Here is a 15545-nt window from a genome sequence, read left to right as displayed (position 1 = left end):
CTGTGGCGGGAGACGCTTTGTGATCGCCGCTGTCCAAACAAATCAACCGGTGAACGAGCGAGCGCTTAAGCGATTTATTCAGCTTTATTAAGCTATATTGTGATGCTATTGTTTGTAAACGTATATAGGAATTGTTGCTGAAGTCTGTTAGAACCAACTTCGTTTATAGAAATGGCGAAGTGAACAGAAATTGTTTAAGGTGTCGCCATTTTAGGTGTGTGATAAAATTAGAAAAGTTTGTTTAAGTTTAAAACTTAGTAGTTTCTGACATTATACACGGTAAAATCTATTTAGTTATTAAATTTCGTTCATATAATTTGCCGGTTTAATGGTTTTAGTCGAATAAGACAATTCAAAGTACTCATTTCTTTCAAGAATAGGCGATTACTAAAGCTATTCTAATTTAAAAATCTGTACACTACAAAACTCAAAACATATAAAATAGATTTCCTCCTGCGTCACTAACCTCAGTTCAAACGTCACTGACATCATTATGCAACTGAAAACAAGCATTCCGAAAGTGCATTTTCCGTGAAATTTCAGTCTTATTACCTCCTTATATCAGTCAATCCATCAATCTCATTCACTTGACATCAGGCACCTGGTTACCAATTCCAGTATATTCCAGTTTATTCCAGTACGTTTGAACATGTCCCAGCCGGTTACTTGCAACTCATTAAGTGATTTCCTAGAACGTGTTTAATTAGGCCCTGATCAAAGGACCCTTGTTTTGACATGTCCATTGTGTTACTTAGATCATGAGAGGATTAAAGTTCTTGGATACAATAAAATTCGTATTGGGAATTAAGTTGGTTTTATTAAGTACTTGATTTGTATATAGTTGCGCTTTGTAGTGAACAACTATAGTCCAGTTAGATTGAGAAGTATGTTATGTAGTTTTTTTTCTTTTTACTTTAACGTATCGCTGTCCCACTGCAGGGCAAGGTCAACTCCAAAACTTATGTACTTATTAGAATATATTTTGTTCAGTCAATTTTAGGTAGATTATAATGTAACTTGGTTAGTAAGGTTTGTAGTTGAGTGAGAGTTCGAATACTGCATTTGAAAGATTCACGGAAACATACTGATGTTTGTGTTTAACATCTTCCTATGTTTTAATTCAATACATTATATATGTAATGACAGCATTTACGTATTGAGAGAAGCTAATACAACGATTTACAATAACACGACAAGTATACCGACTTTCTTGTACAAAACAAACAGAATTGGGCCCCAAAGAACTTGTTTGACATACATTTTAAGCTATTGAACAAAAACAATGTATTGAAAACATAATGTTTCGTACGGTTAACTTAGGCGAAGTGTTACACTCACGTAAAGGTGTGTACACACTACATAGGCGAGGGCGGATCGAATCGTACGCAATAAAATCGTATTGACGTATCGGCCGACAAAGCCCCGCACCCGAGCCCGCCCTAATAAACAATTACGTGTATAAACAGTAAAATTATTGTTGTTTGGTGTTTTATCGTCCGAATCGACGCACCGACAAGCGTAGGAAAAAGTAAAATCGACGGTAGCAAAGTTTTACAATTAATATTACCGCGCTTTGAATTGTTTCACTTGAATTATCAAATTACTCGCAAACTACACCTTTGTTAAGTAAATAAATGAAAAAGTAACATCGCAATTGTAGGAAAAAGTAGCGCACTACATAGTAAGCAAGCAATTATTTATATTGCAGGGCAAATACATTTTAACTTAAAAAATAAGACGCCATTATCCGATGATGAGTGTTCAGCGATACACGCTTCAGCTTCCCGCCGTAAGCAAAAAATAATATGTTGTAAAATTTAAAATAAGAACAGGAAATGATAACCCGCGGGTCGGTTGCGCCCCCGCCCTTACACCCACACATGCAAATAACTACATACACAAGCACACACACGCAATGTAGCAATTAAATTACGCACACAGATATAGTTTAAATTAGGAAGTTGCTAGAACATTTTAAAAAGAAGTATTATGCAGCCTCGATAATGCACATTTGAAATATGAATGTAAATTACTGGCCAGATAGTCATTTCATACTTTGTTTATTTTTTACTTAGTGCTGTCATTCATTTCATTTATTTTTTTAAAATTGAATAATTGACTATCGTGTTGTCAAAAAAAATAATGCACTTGAAACTCCAGCGCAGATTATTTCTCATGGTTCGTACAGCGATAACTGTAAATCTATATTTCAAGGGGATTGTAATCGTCTACTCAAGGATTCGGGACATTTTTTGTGCTTGCGTTTGGATTTATTTATTTTTTGCCCGGGGTGGCAATCTGGAAATTTTAGAATAATCTCCAGTGAAGAGGGCTGGTGCCACATGTGCGTGGGTGATAAACATTTTATAGGAATGTTTAGAGCAAAAACTGCTAACCAAATGTTCGTATCGATTTAGGGGTTTCACGTAAAGGAAGTTGTAATATAAATAATAAATCCGTGTACGAGGTTTTGGGTAAAAAGCGCTCGTGGGTGCGCTGGGGGATGTTTACAATTTTTGTTCAAAATCAAACCTTTAAAAAGTGTATAATGTACCGACAACCTACGACTAAAATCAATATACCGTAGCGCAGAGGTAACAACAGACCTACTAACCTATAAGAAACTAAAACTAAGTCTTTCCCTTACGTACGTAATCTAAACGCCACAGACACCGTTTCATACCAAACCTCTCAAAGTTAATTTTAATTCCAAATAACTGCAGATTCCAACCAATTTACACCAAAACTCCTTAAACAAAATCCGAAAAACGAACACCTAAGCCACTCTACAACATACACATTCCCAAACAAGTAATCCTTATTTATCCCAATCGTATAATCGTCGGTGGCCTTGATACTACTGAGGGTGCTATTAATACCGGCAGATGGCACTGGTGCGAGTGCGCGGGCGCAGTCTCTCCGCGACTATTTGTGGCACCCCCTGTACGAGGGTAGGAGTCGCGTGCTCCACGTAACACGAGATGTACTTAGAACACGCGTGGCGGACATGTTACCTTTGTTATTGATTGTCTGATGATTGTAAAGCTTTAGAAGTAGAAGATATGAAATATTGCTGGCAACGAAAAAAAAATTCAAAACTATCAGGTTAGACTATGATATTTTCTAATAGATTCTGCTCCAACAGTTTCTGTATATCAGGTAAACTTCTACTGTAAAGTTAACAATTTGCCTAAACAGTAAGCTATACTGTTCGGATTTTGAATTTAGAACTCTTTAAAAGACTCTTTAATTATTTAGGTAACACTTTTACGTCATATTGAAAATCTTGTGTCCTAATCTTCATTAGCTTCATGGCATCTTTCACTGATGTAAAAAATTTCGTATGACTTCAGAGTTACTACAATAACGTGTAAACACACGAATACATAACTTGACTCTTTTGCAATTCTCCAATCAAACCAGTCAAATGATAACAGATTCCAATCCTTGCTATTTATACCGTGTCTGCCGTGACGGTGGCAGAGTGATTCAGGCGGGACACCCGACACGATAATGTGCCCTGACTCGATACATATGGCCCACGTGGCCGCGATGGCCATCAACACTATTTCAACACCACAACTATATTATAATATACTAATGTAAATCTGTGCCAATTAATAATGGATGACGGTGGTGAAATAGATTGAGGAAAAACTGACGAGAATATTTGTCAAAATGAATGAGACATGTGAGTAGAGTTGAAAAAAGTCGCGGTCAATTAGAAGGAAAGTAAAATGGATTATTGAAATGAAATCTTATGAACAAACAATAAGAATAAACGAAAGTGAACGCTAAAGAAAAGAAAAGAATCTCAGAGGCTAAAAATATTGCGAAAATATCTAATAAAAAGTTATAAATACAATCTTCTAACCAATATAAAGGAAAAATCACTCACACTTTACCTACGCAACCGGATATTCTCCGAAAACCAATAAAACATATAGATCCACGTGAAACACAAACTCACAAAAATCAAAACGTAAACTTTGAAATTGAAACAAATAAACATTCTTAAATCACTGATATAATCGTAAACACGAGTACAACAACGGGTTCAGAAACGCAAATTAACAAGTAATAAAAACATATTTCTGACACATTTCTGTTCGGCGTCAGTCGACGAATCGTATCAAATAATAAATCAGATAATACTCTAAACTGATACGTCAAAAACATTGGCGAAAACAAAGGCGAGATGGAGAACAATTACCATCAATATTATTCCATTCCATCGACAGGTTACAGGAATCGTTGATACATGTGTTTCATCAGAGGGGAGAAGAGCCAATAATTTTACGATGGAGTAATCATTTGATTCCAAAATACCGTGTACTCGTAGTACGCTACTTGGAACATAGTAGGTGTTACTACAAACATGTGGATATTTGTAGATGTTTTCATTTGTTCCACTCCAAACTATTTGTGTTGCGATTGATTCAGATGGGATTGCTCCATATTACTCACATCGATTTAATAGGAATTTTTACAAGGCAATTACGTAAGAGCTCCGAAAATATTCATAATCCATAGGACTCATTGTTTGTGCCATTAATGATTCCTAATTATGGAATGGATCGAATTGAAAAAATCAGAAATGGGGATATTATTTTTATATTTTTTATTGAAACGGGGAAATTTGAAAATAATCGACTGTATATCGTTAAAGTAAACAAATTAAAAACCACCAAACATAATAGTTAACAATTCATTACGAAGTTTCTCTCTTCAAACACAAATAAATTGTCGCGTACGCATTAATGTTTAGACGTAGAGGCATCAATGCATGTGCAAATAAAAAGCGTATCAAATGATGTGACACATGCGACATGTTGCATATTGATAGCACTCCCCACTGGACCGGCGATGCAATACACGCGGTTCAAGTTATGAGAGACAGCGATTTAATGTCTAGTCAATTGTGTAGATGAACAATGCGGATATCTTTAGTTTATGGGAAGTGTGGGTTTCAAGTAAATGCGATAGTAATAGCATTATTATGATTTGAATGTAGAGTATTTTGCTAACTTTATTATGTGTGTATATTTTTAAAACTCGTTTGAGTACATCAATTGTAGATCAGAAAAAGAATGTTCATTAACCTTAATTATTTGTTTTCATAATATATGCCTTGTTTATTTATTTTATTATATTTGAAATTTAAAGAATGGATTTCAAATACGTGCTTAAGTTATTGTAGATTAAAAAAATAAGAGCAGATTATAGATAACTCAAGCTTTATCGCGTATGTCGTTTTGCTTCTTTAAGTTCATGCCTTGTGCGTGGTACCCCATGCACGTCTTCAGAAATAACCAGTCAGCTGGGGTGCATCACGCGACTGCGTCTCGCCGAGCACGCGCCACCAGGCACCACCGATATACTGATTAACTTTACATAATAATATAGCAAAAATAATGCGTTATGTAACAACCACGGTCGTGATTAAACTAATATCATTTGGCCGTGATTTAATTTTTTTTTCTAGACAATATGCGTAAAATTATTTTACAATTTAAAGTTGTAAAGAAATTGTTTTTGGTGATAATTGCGTGTGTAAAAACTGAACAAAAGTAAAGCTTTTGTGTTTGCCTCTTAAAAACGTACTTTCGATATGACATACAATTAATTAAACTGCCTTCATTTAGAGCTTATTTATCGTTCAAAATTGTCAATGCCTCGAATAACAAATTTACATCGTTACAGAGGAACAATTTAAACCAATTCGAACAACTATTCAAACAAAAATACAAAATTATAAGCAAAACAAACATTCCACCTATAATCTCCTTTACATTGTCACGACTTAATACAAATACGAGGAAAAATCCATACCAATACAAACTTATCTAAGGTTAAAAAAATCTAAGCGACCATAATGTCCAGCAATTAGCTACGACGTCTCTTTGAAATGTCATTATTGTTCGAATGACATTCAATATCGACTATCGACCAATCGCGGCGCGTCACTAAATACTAGTAATTGTCCCCTCACTAGTTAAATATATCGATACTTAGTAACGTACAGTCTATGAATACATTAAAGTTATAGTGTTTTTAGTTAATATTAATGGCTATTGCTTGCATTAAAATAACAATTGATAATGGCGGATGAAGTCACTGGTTACGATGATTTTGAAGATGAAACTTGTTACTTGATATGCTAATTATTTAGATATTTTAAGACGAAGATTAGTAGCAATGTTATTTGTAAGACTTAAGTTGGTAGTCTTTTAATACAGAATATCTTAATACGTGTTATCAATCGACACAAAGGTACTAAAAGGTGGAATTCTCGTGAATTCAAAGCGATATTACAAAACCTTTGAGTGATGTTTGCTTGTTACTCATCACTGTCAACGAACGAACATGAATGCCGAATGAAACACGCAGAGTTCAAGTAAAAATACAGATTCTTGTAAACAAACAACTTCCTTTATTTTCGTTGTTTCTTAATAAGGTGTCGAAAATATTTCTCGTGTAAAATATAACAGCAATAAAGTATTGAATGTTAACTGTACGTGTAACATGTAGTTAAGAGATAAATAGCGTGCCGGCCGATAATGAGGCCGATAGACGTAATCGTACCGATTTATGAACAACTGAACATTTTAAGGCTAATTGCGACGACAAATCGCCTATTTAACGATAATAGCCGCATCTAAATCTGAAGAAAAAACAACAATAACGAGTTCGAACACACCTTAATTAGGATCGGAAGTCTCGAATGCTTTTTAATGTTTGACTAATTTGTTTGTTCGTGTGTGCGTGCGTATGACGCAACGAGAAAGTACTGCGATAACGCCAAAACTACTGTTAGAACAGAAGCTTATTATGATTCTACACGGTTTTAAAATTAAACTAATTGCCAGGAAAACGTGTGTAGTCAAATCAAACGGAAGAATATCTCGCATACTTGTACCCAATCATGAAAAACACGTTAAAAATACAATCGGAGAATTTAAATAAACAATTATCTTGTCTATTACACGGCATTTAAACTGCAGAAAAAAAAACTTAAAAGCTCATTCGTTTTCCAATTTCAAGTGTATAAAACATTGGTTCCGATAAACGTATCGAAAACATCCACTAGATAAGGCGTCTAGACGAAATAAATATTCGAAACACTCGAATACCAGCCCGATGGCTCACTTGGCTAATCGTTTGGTAAAAAAGGTAAGTTTTTTGGAACGCACCCATAACCTACTGCCACTTTAAAAGGTTTACGGCGAATCCAATAGGACACGTGCATTTAAAAACGTTTTGAGATTACCAAACCTCAGGGTGTGGTATTTTGTTTGTACATTTCTTACATTCCTATGAGAGAATAGATTGACTGCCCGTATGACTGCTGATCATAAGGTCTCAGGCTCGATTCCCAGGTTGGGAAAAGTACTATTGGTATTTTCTAATTACATATATTATATTAGAATATTTCTCAATAGTAGCTCGGATTTGGTAACCCGCCCTATTACATGGTACTAACGTTTTTAATGGTGAAACGCGGGTATTTCATACCTACACCTTTGCATACGCCTTCAGGTATAAAAGGCGTGATTTTATGTATGAGAGAATAGTCGTTTGCAATGCTATCTTTGTAGCTGTAGTATTGATAACATTGTCGTAATATCTAATTGTTTAACGCAACGCATGTGAAAATGAGTGGCAGTGCTTGTTCCTGTCATGTTAACATGTTGTCAGTGGTTCATCTTGACAGTTTAAACGACTGTTTTAACTCTAAAATCCCTGTTATACAAGGTAGCAAGAGCAATTAGACTACCGCGATTATAAATAGAAAAACATTTATATTATAGTCCGACAACTTAGTATATAATTAATAATTGTATGCACTCATCAATACATATAAAACTCTTCCATTACTAAGTGACTGACTGATGAAGAAATGATGGACAACGCACAGCCGAAACTACTGCGCATAGAAAATTGGAATTTTCAATGAAGATTCTCTTGAAAGTGTAGAGGAGCACTAAGGGAGGATTTTTGGAAATTCCCTCCCGAAGAGGGTAAAATTCCGAGCGGGTGGAAACCTAATTTCCAATATAAAGAAGCTGTATCAGACAAACTACGGTCAGCTGAGTAGACCTGTGCATCACGATCTAATTTTTTTTTTCATGCCTCCCATCGTGAACCTAGCAATACAAGGCTCTCCACAAACTTGTTGGACGATAGTTATTGAATAAACTGCAGAAATCAGCATGATCCTCAGCCTTTAACCTTATCAATTTGTTATTGGCATTCCCTGTAGCAATAGCCAGCAGCTAATTTAATTTATTTGTATGATAAATGGTATAAAATCAAACGTGTCGGTCGTAAACTAGCGGCGCGGGTGGGGGCGACTTGACAAATGTGCGCGCGGCGTGTGCGCGGCCAAGACGTTCCACTGCTACGTGACAACACTGACTCTTTCTATTGCACTTTTGTAAAATATTATTGAAATAATAAATTTATAATAATTTTGTAGAGTAAATCTACTACTATTGTAAATGCTAAAGTTTGGTTTACTTAGATGCGGATGTTTGATACTCGATCACGCCAAAACTATTAAACGGAATTGGATGAATTTTGGTACAGAGGGTTTTTATTACCTAGATTACATGGAGTAATTTTATCCCGGAAAATTTTCTTCTTACGGAGTCACAAGTGAAATGTAGTGAAATATTAATGATTTGTTTATTGCAAGTATTAAGGCATAATTCAATAAACACGTAATTACTTAATAGATTTCTTTATTCCTATTGTGAAATAGCTGATTAAGGAAGTATTAAAACCTACTTGCAATGAATAACAGAACTGTTTATTTAATTGTTTTCGAAAAGTAATCTAAAGGTGCCATAATTGGCAGGAATTATGAATAATTTCAAAGCTAGGTGATATTATTATTTATCGACTACATAATTTGTTATTAAAATTAGTCAGTCCTTCGCCTTTAGTTAATACCTTGAGATATGAAAATAATAACTAAGTCGAAATTAATTATAAAACTAGCTAACTAAGAGACCTAACACATTGTGGCGCACCCTAAAAAGCTGAACAAAAATTTACGCAACAAAAAATAAAATGTAAATATGTACCAAACCCACATCCATTCATAGGCGAATACATTGTTAAAGGCTTTAAAATTACTTCGTGAATGCACTATCAGAGTAAGCAACACAGTAGTGGCTAATAAAAGGACGGAACAACAATAATTCGCGACGATGATTTAGGGTCGGAAAACAGCGTAGTTTCTAAAATGGCCGCCGTTTATAGACTTACATACTTTCAAATATTACATTTAAAACTTTAACGTACAAAACATAAGGTGGAATATTGTTTAGTGAAACTTTTTTGCACAAATAACTGTTAATTCAACGACAACGCCCTAAAGAGGGCGCGATAATCATACCATTAGGCAAGTATAAATGTTTATACACATGGAAAGTAAAGGAATATCAAACTAGTAATTTACTTACGGGGTAAATTATGTAGGAGGAGTGGAAATATAGCGTACTTTTTATATTACACTGTTATTTGTACGTTGCATTCTTTGGTTATTAGTTACTGAATAGCTAATTATAATACGGCCATTTAAGTTATTATATATTGAACATAAAAGTTTATAAGAGGTGTGAGGTAAATGTTAGGTAGTCGCCACACAAATGCCATTTCACGGTGTTTGCTTCCAAACAACAATGGCCTTTATTGGAAATTATTTTTAATTATTCTATGATATAAGAATGTACTATTATAATTATTATTGGTAAAGTTTAAGTATGAATAAAATGAAAGTACATAAACAACGACGACAGCTGTCACACGGAAAATTTATCGTTGCATAATATATTTAAATACATATAATTTTTATAATATTGTTACAAAAGGTTTTATTAGAGTTCAGTTGTAGAACTAGGCAAAAACAATGCTTATTCTGTGGTTATGTTCTAATATTATAATTATTAGTTAGAACTTTTACAAGCATATTTCGGACTCAATTATTGTTGTTAAATAAAATAATAGTTTCTATGTGTCACTGAACTAAGAAGGCTCATTTTGATTTCTCATTAACGTATAGAGTGTCTATCATTGATCAAAACAGTTTGTCTTCAAGAAATGAATGAAGTATGAATGAATTGAGCATATATTTACAAAGTCCCTTGTCCAGTTAGAAAGAGCTTTGTCAAATATTTCATTGAAACGTCAAATTCATCACTCTCTGTGTCAACAGATTGAGTCAGTTCTAAAAGTGGAATAATCAAATATAAGAAAGTGATAGAATTATAACGGTGACATGCGAAAATTTCAATTTAATCAATGATATATTGACCACAAATCAATTAAACACTCAAAATGTATGCCTAATTGTAAAACTCTACGTCTGTTAAATGGGAATAATTACAAAATAACTAAATTAAAATTATTTCTATTTCAACCATATAATCATAAAAAGTTATTAATATTGGACTAAACAACGCAAAGAAAAGAACCACTACTCGTTATAAAATACGGAAATTCTGTTACCACGTAACAACATGCAAACAACTAATTGTAACATTCATCACGGATATAAAATTACGCGTTAATCCAAAAACTAGAACAATAAAATAATAAATAAGGTGCGTTCACATCGGAATCGCACAAAGCGAGCGTGACAGTCGCAACTGGACCGAACCAAGGAATAAATAGTCGCAACGACAAACGCGCCGCGTCGTGCCGTGTCGCGTGCAAATCGCGCGATTATCGACATGCGATTTATCGTAAACCGCTTTTGTTTCGCTCCACTCGATAGAAAATCATAAGCGCTATTTCAAGAATAACTTTCTGCTATGTTTAGTGCAAAATATAGAAGTCATCGTATAATATTTGAGAACAAAGCTTAACAAAAATACTGGATATTTATTTATTTTTAAGTGTCACCGTCTTTATTATGACGTGTCCTGTCCATCATTTAAACTTAGGTACAAGCAGTCATTTTTATATCCTTACATTTCACTCATTAATTACACAATGCGACAGCAGAAAAACAACAAAGAGATGAAAACGTATAAAATACACATAAACGTGATATTCTTATTACATTCCTTAATTAATAACACCTTGAATAACATTCATCGAACATCGGTGCATTTATTAATTATGATGTTCAACTTTGTATGGTTCGCAGCTTCTCTCACAAAGGGAGGATACATTAAAACCTAATAAATACCAATAATAAACCGCAATTCCTACGAAATATATCTTCTACGTCAACATTTAATTGTAAGACATTAACACATCAACATTGTTGCTTTGTAAGTCCAGGTTTCATTGTCGTTTATTGTTTGGAGTCAGCATTGTGTCGCAAATTGCGAGATGTAGTGCCAATTTGAGGCTCACACTTTAGGGTCTAGGCACAAAAGCTCGTGGTCTACGCCTTATGGCAGAAGACCTATATTATCGGACAAATAACTATTTTTGGGTCATTGTTCCTTCGCAAATGTTATGTCTGCCTTGTTTTGCAAATTGGTGTTGCCTTGAAAAGCAATTGTGTTACTATTATTGTTGAAGAAAACACCTAGAATAAAGCCCATTGACTTGTCATAATACATAACAATCATGTCTATATTTTCTCTAGAATCAATCTCCGAAATCATTTCAAATACGAAGCTATATAAACCGTGGAAATTGCCGCTTTATTCATACATTTAATTTTATATAATGTTCCTTTTGCCTTTAAATTTTATATAGTCCATAACTACAACACCTACAGCCCATAACTTTTATATTGAAGCAAGTGAAGGTATCAATTTGTGTCCTTTGAACGGCTCTTGTTAGCGCGCGGAGCACGCGAGCGGACTGAGATAAAAGCGGCTGGCTTGTTAATTTGACTGCGATGATGCCATATGTAGGTAAGACGAAACATGCTAAGGTATCTATAGATATATGACGAATGAAAATTATGGATCTGGTAAGGCTGTGGGGAAAATTTAATCTTAACCGAGGAGGTGAGCTGTTTAATTTTAAGTTTGCTTGATTGTAATATTTTTGAGTAAATAATAAACATTAAACGGCTGAATTGTTCCAGTAAAACCGTGAATTTATGAATAAGATGTAAGATGTAATGTAAGAAAATTTTGATCAAGGCACAACTATGCAAGCGAGAGATGTAAAAATAAACGTCAAACTTTGTTTGTTAGCTTACAGGTCCAGTCCAGAAAAGGATTTGTTTGAGTTATTTACCCAAAACCAAATTCAAACCCAATTGAATAGCAACCTGAAGTAAAATTAACCTATTTAAGTTAATAGTCTTAATATTTCGCAGCAACAGAAAAACAGCCGTGAGCGTCAGTCCTTACACACTTTACCAAGTATTACCTTATGTAAGCGGCTGTTAATCTCCCAAATACAAAGCAAGCGTGATCACTAAGAGCCGATAATTTGATACCTTTCTTTCCCCTACTAGAATACTCAACAGCTTGTTAAGTAAGATCGTGAGGTGAAAATAATAAAACACAATGCATCACAGGCAAATTGCCAATCGCTCTCGTTAAAATTATGTTAAATGCAGTAAAGGGAAACGGAATTAAATGAACGGAAGGTTACTGCGAACAGATGAAAACATATTTCAGTTTTGACAGTTCAAAAGGAATTGTACAAAGAACGTTTTACTATAGAACTACTCACTTATGGCAATAAAAGTGTAAAAATTGTAAAGCAATTGATTAAGGCATAATATATCTAGACAGACTGACGTTTCAAGCAAACTTCGTATTTTCATAATACCCCTATAATATTATTACTACGAGAATCCCTCACACAAACCGCAATAAAGTCATAAACATTGACAATCTGCTAGCAACCCTCAGTGCGGATTATTATTCATCCGAGGGTCGGAATGACCCTTCACATGTTTTGACAACCCTTCGGCAAACCAATGAAATATGTAACAAAGAGAACGGGTTAGACCGGCCATTATATAGCGATTTAGGAATCCATTTTATTGGACACACAGACACGTAATGTGTAGCCAGTCTGAATAATTCAGTGCGGCAGGGGTTGCGAGGGTCGGCGCGATTTGCTTTGATTACACCAGGTAGGGGGTAAATGCATATGACTGTTTATTATGCAACACGGCGATTTAGATGTTAACTTAGTTATGTGAAACGTTTACTTATTGATTTTATACCACCAACTACTTAATACGTTAACGTTTTTATATAACAACATTAATTATCATTACTTCCTAGGCTACAGTTTCAACAAAGTTCTCCGGCTAATATCCAAGTCCAGTAAATCTGTTAATGATACCTACGCGTGTAAAGACAAATAAATTTCTGGAAAAACACGTCTTTTATATGTCCTTAAAACCTATATCTACAAACAAAACGACTTACCTGACGGACCTGCTTATACTGTTCTTCAAAGCTCCATCCAGCAGCTGATCCCTCTGATGATGAAGAGGACGCGGAACCTGCTGGCTGAGCCGGCGGTGGTGGTGCAGGGGCCAGGAACGCAGGGGGAGCGTAAGGGAACCCTCCCGTGGCTCCCGCGCCTGCTAACGCGAACACACTGTTGGGCGTCGACAGAGGAGCACCCTGGGCCAGTGATGCCAGCGATGATAAGTGCGGGTGCAACGACGATTTGAGGGATTCGAAGTCATCGCGTACCTGGTGGAAGAATGTTTTGTTAACTGTAACTTAAGAGCTAAATTCGTGAGAGGTCATAAGGACAAATTCACGGCATAGTTAACTTATTGCGGAACTGCCCAACTAGCACACAAGCGCTATAACAAGCTGCACAATGGCCAGTTAAAGGATTTTTATAACGCCTTAGGCTACTTAGTAAGAAGTATAGTGGTTCTATAAGCGGCTACAGATCTCTTGTAGCGTCAAATAGGCCCATACTGTCCAGCTTATAGCTCGACATTGGATCTACAGTGGTCGTAAATAGTAATTATAATAGTACGTAGTATAGTAGTAATACAGGAGCGCTAAAATAAGATGAAGGTGGTATAATCGCGCTACAAGAGCTTTTTCGCAGCTTCGTGGCGCTTACCAGCTGTTGTACAGAGGTGGTTAGCGCCACGAGCGTTCGAAAAAGCTCTTGCAGCGCGATTATACCACCTTTACCTTATTTTAGCGCTACTGTGTAACGGTTATAAATGCTAACGCTCTAAATTAGTAATATGGTCGGTTTATTATGGTGTAAACTAAATATATTTTTTTTAAATGAATCATCAGTGACAAATGAGGAGACATTTTATTTTTACGGATTGGATTATTAAAATAACAAGTAGTCTATCGCTTTTATTTCTTTGTGTACGTGATATGAAAGTGCGAGTTCCAGTTTGCTGTCAATATATATGTATATTATCGTCAATATTTTCATGCGCCCTCAAAATATTCAGTTTTAAATGCAAAAATTATATAGATATGTGGATTTGGAAATTGTATTTTGAACATAAATAAGACTTTGAGGGTTACAGATAATTTAATTAGGGTTATAGGTAATAAAAAATGATTTTAATTATGTTAACGTTACCAGGCTATAGATTTATATGATCTTCAAAAGATCGTAATAACCTCAAAAAATATGTTTACCAAATGCTATAATGGCGTCTCGATCAAGCAGCTCTCAGAGTTGGTTACATCTGCTCTAGCGGCTTAAGCTGTACAAAGGCTCTAGTGTTTGCTGTTGTAGACCTCAAGGTTCTGCAGTTGTGGCATAGGAGTGCTTCAATATAACTAGGAGTGCTTTTAGGGGTCAGTCGTTGAATATTAAAATAGTTTGAAAATCATTTTTTTTTTATTTTATTCATTTTATTCATTTTATTTATTTTATTTATTTTATTTATTTTATTTATTTTATTTATTTTATTTATTTTATTTATTTTATTTATTTTATTTATTTTATTTATTTTATTTATTTTATTTATTTTATTTATTTTATTTATTTTATTTATTTTATTTATTTTATTTATTTTATTTATTTTATTTATTTTATTTATTTTATTTATTTTATTTATTTTATTTATTTTATTTATTTTATTTATTTTATTTATTTTATTTATTTTATTTGTTTTATTTATTTTATTTATTTTATTTACTTTATTTATTTTATTTATTTTATTTTATTATTTATTTTATTTATTTTATTTATTTTATTTATTTTATTTATTTTATTTATTTTATTTATTTTATTTATTTTATTTATTTTATTTATTTTATTTATTTTATTTATTTTATTTATTTTATTTATTTTATTTATTTTATTTATTTTATTTATTTTATTTATTTTATTTATTTTATTTATTTTATTTATTTTATTTATTTTATTTATTTTATTTATTTTATTTATTTTATTTATTTTATTTATTTTATTTATTTTATTTATTTTATTTATTTTATTTATTTTATTTATTTTATTTATTTTATTTATTTTATTTATTTTATTTATTCTTTAAAAACAGTTGACAGACTGAACCACCACTGCACCTATCTAAATATATTATGATAATAATTTTAAGCTTTAGTATAAAGGTATATTACTCGGTTATAGCGCTTTAGGTGCTT

At 33.6% G+C, this 15545-nt stretch overlaps 1 protein-coding gene across 1 annotated transcript in view; it reads right to left on the bottom strand.

The window, feature by feature from the left end:
• The window catches only part of LOC142979863 (uncharacterized), a 113781-nt gene that overhangs the window by 60626 nt on the left and 37610 nt on the right, over positions 1–15545 (bottom strand). The window contains exon 3 of the mRNA XM_076125076.1: positions 13368–13640. Coding sequence (XP_075981191.1) covers positions 13368–13640 — 273 coding nt within the window. The remainder of the gene's footprint in view (positions 1–13367; positions 13641–15545) is intronic.

This window comes from Anticarsia gemmatalis, chromosome 17 (assembly GCF_050436995.1).
Source record: "Anticarsia gemmatalis isolate Benzon Research Colony breed Stoneville strain chromosome 17, ilAntGemm2 primary, whole genome shotgun sequence".
Classification (NCBI taxonomy): domain Eukaryota; kingdom Metazoa; phylum Arthropoda; class Insecta; order Lepidoptera; family Erebidae; genus Anticarsia; species Anticarsia gemmatalis.
This window is presented reverse-complemented; position numbering and strand designations above follow the sequence as displayed.